Source organism: Coregonus clupeaformis, chromosome 21, assembly GCF_020615455.1.
Source record: "Coregonus clupeaformis isolate EN_2021a chromosome 21, ASM2061545v1, whole genome shotgun sequence".
Lineage (NCBI taxonomy): Eukaryota > Metazoa > Chordata > Actinopteri > Salmoniformes > Salmonidae > Coregonus > Coregonus clupeaformis.
Window position 1 is genome coordinate 12,671,568 of NC_059212.1, and position 11,734 is coordinate 12,683,301.

The 11,734-nt window shown below is 43.6% G+C and overlaps 1 protein-coding gene across 1 annotated transcript; it reads right to left on the reverse strand.

The window, feature by feature from the left end:
- Positions 1–18: 18 nt before the first annotated feature.
- Positions 19–11,458, reverse strand: LOC121534934 (rhodopsin kinase grk7a-like). The gene is made up of 4 exons (XM_041841559.2): positions 10,403–11,458; positions 9,449–9,892; positions 4,144–4,424; positions 19–3,630 (listed from the first exon to the last, which is right to left on the reverse strand). Exons 1-4 carry the CDS (start codon positions 10,997–10,999, stop codon positions 3,291–3,293), a joined length of 1,662 nt encoding a protein of 553 aa, XP_041697493.1. The 5' UTR covers positions 11,000–11,458; the 3' UTR covers positions 19–3,290.
- Positions 11,459–11,734: the final 276 nt, after the last annotated feature.

An 11,734-nucleotide genomic window follows, 5' to 3' on the forward strand; every position in this document is an offset into this window, starting at 1 on the left:
AGGTGATTTGGTGGGAGGGGGGGGGCAGGGGAGAAAACTAAGCTGTGGTCCTCTTAAGTGTGGTTATTTATTGATTGTCCAGGAGCAAATAACATGTGATATTCTACTTTAGCCACAAGAGGGCAGCAGCATTAAGGCAGAGATCCGTCGACTGAAGAGTCCTTCCTTGCTTGCTGTAACATCCCCTTTGCGATGGTGCCACCCAGTGGTGATATCTAGCATAGTATTAGCCAAATCGTTTGCTCTCGGGCAATAATTGGGTTCAAGCACCCATTTTCATGAGTAGTAGATCATATGCATCAGCTTCAATTAAAGTAGCTTGGTTGGCAATTAGCTAATTACTTTGATTACCACAAGTAATTTACCTTAAAAAACTGTGATATAGAGGAATACATTAATTGAAGGGGCTTGCTTGCTGAGAGAAGTATAATGTTTCTCTCTTGCTTGCTATTGATTTCAGTCATTGTGACACTGTTGGAGCAGACTAATATGTTCAGAACATTACACATAAACCAGCACTTGCTATCTTTATTAGCTACATGTTTAGCCAAGGTATTACACTCCTTATATAATAGGCCTATGTTCAAGGGCTGATGCAGGGATGTGATTAGACATAGAACATCAGGAAAAATAGGATACTGGTTTGGGAATAAGTCAATTTCAATCTTGGAGGATAATGTCATGATCAGAAAAGCTAGAATTTCTAATAAATCAGGAAAATCCCTGCGACAGGCTATGGCTATAGTATGTTGAACTCTAGGATCCAACAGTTTGTGGCACTGTCCTTCACCTCCAATAGCTGTCAATACCTGAGTCCCACTCCTTAACAGATAATCTCTCTGCTTTTAGCTCGAGTAGCTTCTTCTACCTTCGTCACTCCCTTAACGGCCCTTAAGCCCTACCCTTGGAACATCGTCTCTGCAGCAAGGGAGAGAAATGCCGCACTGGGGCAAATGTCAGGGATGTCCCCTCCGCCCATTCTGTTTCACTCAAAAACGGATTAAAAAACACACTGTTTTCTCTTTATACATCTCTTGCTCTGCCTCCTCTCTCCCACTCTTTCTTTCCTTTTCCACGTCTCTTTCACCCTGTGCTTACTCCCTCTCCAGTAGTCTATTGATTTGGTCGCCTAAACAAACATGACTAATAATCTCTCAGGTTTGAGCTCTATTTTCCCCACCTATCTTGTTCAGTAGCTAAACGCCATTTTGTAATGCATCTATCCTCCTGAGGCTTCCCTTTATGTCCTGGGAGATTAGAGGTTGATTTAACCGTTCAGACGCTACAGACATTTTTGTGAGAAGACCGATTTTCGGGATGTCTCCTGGTCTGACAAACCCTACTGTAGCTCTGCTACCTTCCACCACAGATGAGGAAGGCCCCTGTCGGCGGATGCGGTGGATTGCACATTTTTGGATTTTTGCAGCCCATGCAAAAAACAGATATCTAGCTTAAACAAACAGATTTTGATGGGGATGTTTCTATTATGCTAATTTAAATGTCAGCTGGGGGCAGACATCGACTCTAGGGGTTTTTAAGTATGCTGGGGGTAAGGCTGATTATCATCTTATCAGCTAAGAGTAGCACGCTGAAATCTGCCTGCTTGTGATCTCTACCTAATGGGATTAATGCAGTCAATATTTTTGGGTTTCACTCAAGACTGCTGCAGTGCTTTCCCCCGGGTTATATATGTAACATGTAGGGGCTACAGATGGACATTGTGGGACTTTGAGTCTCTTAGAACAAGGGGATCTTTTGTCCAAGTTCATGAGGGGTAGCGCTTAAATCTTATGTTCAGCTGTTTGATTCCCAATGCAGCACTTTGAGCGAAATGAATGAGAAGTGCTGTTACACAAGAACACACAAGTACAATAGTGAAGTACCACAGGAAGTAGTAAAAAAAAACACAAGCTGTAAAAGACATCTCTTTTTTTATTCAAATCATTCAAGATTCAAGCGAGTCCCTGGTAAATGTCTGACATTCCTACAGTAGCATATGTAATGTTTTCATCTCATATTATATTTACAAGTATATTTATCATATTTATATTCACAGTATAATTTACATATTTACTGTAAAAACATAACACTGGTCAAGATCTAGAAAGTTTGTCAATTTAAAGTTATATGAAATAAGTCTTGAGACAAGACAGAAGGGAACTGTGATTATTTTTTGGTTCAAAGTTTCCAAAGCTAGCTAGCTAGATTTGTCGAACGTCAGACAAATCTCATCAATGGAAGCAATTTTCCAGTTAAAGTTGCGCACACATACCTCAGGGAAGATTATGGAGGGGCTGAATAGATATTCCTTGTACAAGAACACATTGTCGGCCTAGCCCAACTCCTCTCAATGTTCAACTTTCGAATATAGAGTCCAACTGGCTTTTCTCTACATTCCTCTCTCCTGACGAACCAGGGCATAGAACCTTCCCAACCACAAGAGTTGAGCATTCATCCAGTCCTGACTAGCACATAATCTGTGGATTTCTCCCCTCTCAGTGCATAGATATACATATTTTTATTCATATACAACCCATTCTGAAAATAAAACTAGATGCTGGACTGTAAAGTCCACCTTCTTGGAAATCTAGTGATTGACTTCACTGGGTTTAAAGGTGAAGAGTCACTGTAGGTAAGTAAACATTACCTCTGCCACATATCATTTGAAATAACTTCTGTTGGTAGAAATGATTGTTTATTTGCTTTTGATTGCTTCCTGGTGAAATTTGTAATAAGGTGATGTGTCCATAGAGACATTGACAAAAAAATATATCACCTCTGCCTTTAGAGAGGCAAAAGGAATGTAGCGGGGTGGGGGGAGCGAAAAAAAAACGTGGCTGTATCAAATTCAATTAATGCATCGTAATCAAGAACGAGATCCCAACCATATTCCTTGCCTAGGTTTGAGGGCTATCCATGAATCATATCATATTTTTGTATCCACAATATGAATTTGTTATATTTTACTTTTAGCGACCCCTGTTGGCCAGGAGGGTACTACTACATCATGTGAAACATCTGGGAGTAGCTGCAATCTGAAGATACAATACTATTCTTGGTAAAGCCTCCTTTTACCCTCCTATTTGCTCTGCAGCTCAGGGAACATTTGGCTACTAAAATCAATTGTAACCAACCAGTTCCAGGGAAGAATACCTCATCTCTCTCTCTCCTGCTGCTCTCCTCCCTTGTATAATTATTTTTGTGTGTAATTTTTTGTAGTTGTAATTTTAGTGAATCAGTTGATGTGTTGGTGCCATATACTGGTGTATATATGTGGCAATTTTGGTTGCTCACAGCAGCGTGCATGTGCCAGACTTTCCCTCGTCGTCACCCCCCCCAGCAGACTCTTTCCTGTTGGGGTCGTTGAGCTCGTCAAACAGTCCCGTTTCGATCATCTCCTGTTGCCATGGAATGGCCACGGCTCCCGTGCCAATCTCCTTGAAGAACTTCTCATCGTTGGCATCGAACACAATGCCCTTGATCTCAGAGAACTCAGCAATGTCGCCAGTGTCCTTGGCGTAGACCACGTTGGGCTTGGGCACCCAAGGGGGGTCGATCAAACCAGCCTCCAGACGAGGGAAGTTGATGGCCTTGAACCACTCATGTTTTCGGGGGTCCTCGCCTCCTCCCCTGTGGAGGACAGAATTTTGACATTTCCGCATGAGGATCATACTGGCAGGTGGAGACTAACTAGGCTTACTACATAGTTGACTAGTTGTTTGCAGAGTGCATTGGATAGTCTTGATACTGCCTTGATCAATTGTAATGTAGGTAGTTGACTGACAACTGAGTTGAAAATCTATGTTGTATCAACATGCTAGCATGTTAGCCATCAACAGGGTTGGGATCAATTCCATATCAATTCCTGTCAATTCAGGAAATACACTGAAATTCCAATTCCAATTATCTGCAATGCTTTTCAATAAGGAACATTTGGAACTGGAAATTGTCTGGAATTGAAAAGGAATTGACCACAACCCTTGCCATCAAGCTAGCCAGCTAGCCAAAATGCTATTTTGCCAGCAATGGTGAGCTACCTGACTTGATTGGGCTGTTTCTTCATAAATGACAACATCAGTAGAAAATAGAGAATTGTTATTATTGCAAATATTAGTCGTAGCCTGGACGGACCGATGCTCTTACTTGCAGCCCAGGCGTTCATCAGTCTTCTTCTTAAGGAACTCCTGGATGATGGCCTTGGTGGGCGCGTCGAAGTTCTTGTGCTCCCACGGGGGTTCATCGTTGATGATGCGACGCTGCACCTCCTCCTTCTCCACCTTCTGCTTTCCGGATTCGGGACCCTTGAATGGGGTGTAGGCAGCCACCATCTCGTAGATGCTGCACCCCAGGGCCCACCAGTCCACTGACGTCCTGTAGGGAACATCCTGTAGGATCTCAGGGGCCATGTACGCTCCGGTTCCAGCCTGGGACGGGGTAGGGGATGTAGGAGAGAGATTCAAGGAGAAGGGGAGAAAGATGAAGGAGACAATAAGAGGACAATTCATCATCGTACGGTATGATTGAAATATCCGTTTTAGTTTTAGTTTGGCACATTTTCTACACACACACACACACACACACACATCTATATGGATAACAATGCACAATCATAGCATTACAAATGTGAGGAGTAATACATCCTGTTGAGAATGATGAGACCAGTGGTCTTGTACTGTAGAGAAGGGATCATCAACTAGATTCAGCCGCGGGACGATTTTTTCTTGAGCCGCTGGTCAGGGGGCAATAATCCAGATATAATATTTGACTAAAACAAAATAATTTCAAACCTTGCTTACATTTGTATATGATCACATGTATCTCTCTATTAAAATCACTTGGAGCTGATTTCCTGGTGTTTTTACAGTCTTTTATGGCCAACAATGAAAATAAAATACAAATTATTTATTTATTTTTGCTTCGAAAACTTGGGGGGGTCAAATAAAACCACCCGTGGGCCAAATTCGGCCTGTGGGCCACCAGTTGGGGAACCCTGCTGTAGAGGATGATACCTTCAAAGTGTGCTTGCTACCACAGCCCTATAAATGTAATCTTTAGCATGATTTCAAGGGCTTTTCACCTTGGCTGACTGGAATCAGGTGTCTATTAGCTTTTATTCTACATGAGCTTAAGCAGGCCTGCTTGCCAGGTTTCTCCTTGTACACTTATCTAAGAGGAATGGACTTGCCACTCCCATCCTTCAGTTGACTAGTGACCCTGGGCTTAAATGCTAAGCACGTTGAAAGCACCTCTCCAAAACATGGATTGCATTGGATTTTTCATTTCATTGGCAGATCATTGGAGCTGTCTTCCACATGGACAGCACGTGTGACACGATGAGGACTTAAATTGATTCAAGGACAGCTATGGAATACTCCTGTGATTGGTCAAATCAAAGCCCTCCAAACACCTGATTGGTCCAGCCTTGACGCAGTGTGGACATTGGCCAAACAGCTGGGGAAAACGTTGTCCTCTAATTACTTGACCAAGGGCAATGGACAAGGGAGAGGTCACCTTGCTTACTCCATTGAGTACTTAGGGTACTCTGCATGATCTTTTAAACTTTTAATAGTAAAATGTAAGTCTTAATCACTTTAAAACAGCCCAACAATGTGGATATTTATGCTTTTACATGAGACTTAATATGCATACAGTTAAGGAGAATGCATATGTCCATAATATGTCCTCAAGTGTTAGCTAAACTCAATTGAACCTAAACCCCACAGGCAAAATTATTTTATTGGGCTCACTAATACACTGCATAGTCAAGAAATGACACTGCTAAATATACATTCATTAATACACACAAACTGTACGTATGGTTTACCTGATTTTGCCAGTCTGATCAGGGAACAGATTTGTGTAATGCCTGCTAAGTAAGAGGCTTAGAAGGCCAAAGCCAGCCAAACCTCTGGGGGGTTAGCCACAGCTCTCTGGTCTGCAAAAGGAGGACCAGAGAAGAGCACTGGATAATGAGCTTACTGGGCTTCTATAGAGCCTGCAACTTACTCTTTGCCACAATGAGTGAGACTCACTATTGGCCTGCAGAGATGACCCAATCTGTAAAACTCTGTGACTAATCATTTTACAGGAAAGCTAATGGTAGTCTGATTCACATGATTGATACACGTACACACAGCATCTTAGGAACTAGCACAGGCAAAAGTCTTCCAAATATGCATCTTTCATCAAGTATCAGTTAAACTCCCAGGTAACAACACAATTCTAACAATTAACATAATTAGCCTTGTCTACTCTGAGTAAAATGGTTGACTTAACCAAAAGAGTTGCTTCTAAACTATCTGTTTTTGTTGTTCTTTGACTTGCAAACGCCTGTGCTGTGTCTTTGATTGGTTAGGTTGTTTTTGGTTGGCCCAATTTATTCATCCAGGCACCCTACATAGAGCCCTTTGACCATTCTACATTCTCAAAAGGCTACATAAATCTTTCTTATCTTTAAATTTTTATTTTTAAAAAATATTTTTAAAGCACAAAGGTGCTATAGATAAGTTTAGGCAGTATCCAAAGAGTTGAGGGGCTGGACAGCATGTACAGACATGTACACAAACAATCCCAGAATCTTTTCACTGTAGAGTTCAGGGGGTTACAAGAGGACACCCCTTGACACACTCCCCACCCAACCCAACCAAACCCCCAACTCTACTTTCAACGCAGTCACTCAGCCCCCAAAATGTTCATCCTATAACTGTCTGGGCTATAATAACCACTAAGGATCAAATTGATTATATAATGAAAGTAGAGTCTCCTCTTCGACAGATCCTGAATGATCCAGTAATCAGAGACAGAGAGAGGGTCCAGAGAGTATATAAATGGGGTCAAAAGTTACCAACCCTAACCCTGGCAGGACTCCATTTCCAGGGAAAACAACTTTAGCCCCATCATCTAATAGCTCATCCTAGGCAGGGAGAAAAATGGGCAAAGATTCCAGCCATCCAAGTCATAGACTGTTCTCTCTGCTACCGCACGGCAAGCGGTACCGATGCACCAAGTCTGGAACCAACAGGACCCTGAACAGCTTCTACCCCTAAGCCATAAAGACTGCTAAATAGTTAACCAAATACACTATATATACAAAAGTATGTGGACACACCTTCAAATGAGTGGATTCGGCTATTTCAGCCACACCCGTTGCTGACAGGTGTATAAAATCGAGCACACCGCCATGCAATCTCCATAGACAAACGTTAGCAGTAGATTGGCCTTACTGAAGAGCTCAGTGACTTTCAACGTGTCACCGTCATAGGATGGCACCTTTCCAACAAGTCAGTTCGTCAAATTTCTGCCCTGCTAGAGCTGCCCAGGTTAACTGTAAGTGCTGTTACTGTGAAGTGGAAACGTCTAGGAGCAACAACGGCTCAGCCGCGAAGTGGTAGGCCACACAAGCTCACAGAACGGGACCGCCGAGTGCTGAAGCACATAGCGCGTAAAAATCGTCTGTCCTCGGTTGCAACACTACCGAGTTCCAAACTGCCTCTGGAAGCAACGTCAGCACAAGAACTGTTCGTCGGGAGCGTCATGAAATGGGTTTCCATGGCCGACCAGCCGCACACAAGCCTAAGATCACCATGTGCAATGCCAAGCGTCGGCTTGAGTGCTGTAATACTCGCCGCCATTGGACTCTGGAGTGACGAATCTGGGTTTGGCGGATGCCAGGAGAACGCTACCTGCCCCAATGCATAGTGCCAACTGTAAAGTTTGGTTGAGGTGGAATAATGGTCTGCGGCTGTTTTTCATGGTTCGGACTAGGCCCCTTAGTTCCAGTGAAGGGAAATCTTAACGCAACAGTATACAATGACATTCTAGATGATTTTGTGCTTCCAACTTTGTGGCAACAGTTTGGGGAAGGCCTTTTCCTGTTTCATCATGACAATGCCCCTGTGCACAAAGCGAGGTCCATACAGAAATGGTTTGTCAACATCGGTGTAGAAGAACTTGACTGGCCTTCACAGAGCCCTGACCTCAACCCCATCGAACACCTTTGGGTTGAATTGGAACGCCGACTTTGAGCCAAGCCTAATCGCCCAACATCAGTGCCCGACCTCACTAATGCTTTTGTGGCTGAATGGACGCAAGTCCCCGCAGCAATGTTCCAACATCTAGTGGAAAGTCTTCTCAGAAGAGTGGAGGCTGTTATAGCAGGAAAAGGGGGACCAAATCCATATTAATGCCCATGATTTTGGAATGAGATGTTTGACGAGCAGTTGTGCACATACTTTTGGTCATGTAGTGTAGCTACCCAGACTATCTGCATATACCTTTATAACTCTTTTCACATATGCTGCTGCTACTGTTTATTATCTATCCTGTTGCCTAGTCACTTTACCCCTTCCTATACACTGAGTGTACAAAACATTAAGGACACCTTCCTAAAATTTAGTTGCACCCCCCCAACACCTTTTTGCCCTCAGAACAGCTTCCATTCGTCGAGGCATATACTCTACAAGGTGTTGAAAGCATTCCACAGGTATGCAGGCCCATGTTGACTCCAATGCTTCCCACAGTTGTGTCTAGTTGGTTGGTTGTCCTTTAGGTGGTGGACCATTCTTGATACACACAGGAAAATGTTGAGCATAATACATGTCTCAATTGTCTCAAGGCTTAAAAATCCTTCTTTAACTTGTCTCCTCCCCTTCATCCACACTGATTGACGTGGATTTAACAAGTGACACCAATAAGGGATCATAGCTTTCACCTGGATTCACCTGGTCAGTCTGTCATGGAAAGAGCAGGTGTCCTTAATGTTTTGTACACTCACTGTATGTACATATCTACCTCAATTACCTCGTATCCATGCACATCGACTCGGTACTGGTACCCTGTATATAAGTATTATTTGCTCATTGTGTATTTATTCCCCATGATATAATTTGTTTCTATAATTGTTCTATTTTTCTCTCTGCATTGTTTGGGAAGGACTCGTCAGTAAGCATTTCATTGTTAGTCTACACCTGTTGTTTACGAAGCATGCGAGAAATACAATTTGATTTGATTTGACAATACCATGGTCTAATCATAAACTCACCCACTCCCTCCCATATTAATTTACTGCTCATCCTTTTAGTGAGACATAGCATGTCGCTTCTGCTCAGATATAAACACTCCAGCCTGACTTTTAACCTCAAGCTGTTGCTGTCAGTAACACATCATTGACAATTCATCAGAAGGCCCTTGCAAATGCCACAGACACTTTTAACCATTCAAATTGTCACACTATGTTGAAAAGGTCAATTCTGCAAGCTTGCTATCAGATCGCAATCATAAAGGAACCTTTCAGGTCATCAACTCTCTGTCTTATTGCCTTCATTGTCATGACATTCTCATCATCTCTTCATACTCATTCTCCACCATCCCTACTGCTACCGACTTTTGATAGTTTCCCATTGTCACAGTCAACTACAAGTTCTTGAAAATCCAACTTCAACAGGCTTACCTTCTGGGAGATGGTCTTTCCAGCGGGCAGCTCCACGGCCAGACCCAGATCAGAGAGTCGGCACTGGCCAAAGCTGTCCAGCAGCACGTTCTCTGGCTTCATATCACGGTATATGATATCCATTTCATGCAGATGAAGGATGCCTGTGCAGATCTGCGCTGTGTAGTAGATGATGCGTGGCATCTCGATACCCTTGGTCTTCTCACTGACGTAATAGATGTGGTACCTGAGGTCACCGCCATTCATCAGGGTCATGACAAGGCACAGATGGGTCTTGTTGTCGTAGGCGTAGGCCAGGTTGACAAGGAACAGGCTGTTGACCTTTTCCAGGATCTGCTTCTCCAGTAGGGCCATCTTCTCCCCATGTTTCTTCTTCAGGCGTTTCTTGCACAGCTTCTTGGAGGCGTACATCTGGCCTGTGTTTTTCACCTGTACGGCACATACCTGGACAGAGGGAGGCCATGGGTTAGGAGGACTCCTGAATACCTCAGCAAAGTTCCCTAAGGGTTGTATAAATGCCACCTCATGACACTAAGCTTTGATACTGCCCCAGTGCTCTAACAGGGAGACATTTGGTTTTTAGACAATTCTCATCTTTCGGAACAACTCGATAATGATACAAGCTTGAAAGTATGCATAGAGGAGTAAGGTGGGATGAAACTGATTAAGAGCTAAGAACTGTGGGTCAACTTTTAGAGAGATAGATTAGTTCTTTGCAAAGACTAACTGAGGTGTATTGTGTACTAATAGACACTGTGCATCAGTGAAACCATGGGAAAGACTACATAGGATTAATTCTTTATTTTGTGCCTAGCTATTTTGTGCATTGTCCTGTGATCACAAAGGTTTTACATATTCATTAAATAGATAATATTGCCGATACATATTACTGACACGTAGTCATTTTGCACATGTTGCCAAGACATCTTGCTGCTGTATTGGTTGCATGCTTACCTCTCCGAAACCTCCCTTGCCCAGAGTTCTGAACTCATAGAAGGTTTTATCACTGATGGGCTGCTTCTCGTACTCCTTCCACTGCAGAAATTTGTCAAAGAAGGGGCTAGTTTGGTAATCCGTGAACGGTTTGCCTTTCAGAAACTCCCGTGTGGCTTCCTTCACCTTAACATTCATCACTTCATCAAAGTCCTTGTCCGTCACTGCCTTGCACTTGTCGGCTACCTCCCCAGTGAGGTATGTCAGGAAGTTCTTGGAGGCGGCGTTGCAGAACTTGTTCATCATGTTCGTCCTCTGCTTGTCCTTGTCAGCGCCTTCCGCCAGATCCCAGTCATTCAGCTCGTCCAGGTACTCAGCGGCATTGATGTACTCTGGGGTAGAAGTCAGGAACTGCCGGAAGAACTTCTTGCCGATCGGCTGCCTCTCGCAAAGCGACTCAAAGTTGTTATCCACAGTTTCCCGGATGGCGGCACACTGCTCGGGCTTGGGTAATGATAGACTTCGGCGACGCTTCTTCATCTCCTTGTCGTCGCCACCCTGGGCTTTCAGGTAGGCTGTGTTGGCCACCAGGTTATCCAATCCCCCCATGTCACACATCTTGGCGGCTTCGTCTGATCTGTCCCCCCTACGCGACTGGGTTCTTCAGCGGTTCCCTTGCTCGGTGCAGTGTATTTCTGAGTGTGCGTGTCGGTGTGAGTGTGCGACTCGCTCCAAAGCCAGGGTGTGATGAGCGACTACACCACACGTACCCGCAGACCAAAGACACACTGACACACCCAGTAATTACTCATTCAGAATTAAATACCTGGGAGGGATTTTGGCTTAAGGATCTTTGTGTGGTCTATTTGCAGATGCTGTTCACGGAAAGGGAATCGTAAGAAGGTTCTCTCCTAAGAGGCTTTATGGCTCTCTATATTTGGCCTGGTGTCGACCTGTGACTTTCGGGGGCCCATTGAGTTCTGTTGACTAAACAGACGAGATGATGAGAAGAAAGAAGAGAAGAGCATCTGTCTGCATACACTCATACATACACTCATACATACACTCATACACACACTCATACATACACTCATACATACACTCATACATACACTCATACATACACTCATACACACACTCATACATACACTCATACATTCATACACTCATACACACACTCATACATACACTCATGCACACACTCATACATACACTCATACACACACTCATACATACACTCACACATACACTCATACACACACTCATGCACACACGCATGCACATACTCATACATAAACTCATACATACACTCATACACAGTCATACACTCATACACAGTCATACACTCATACA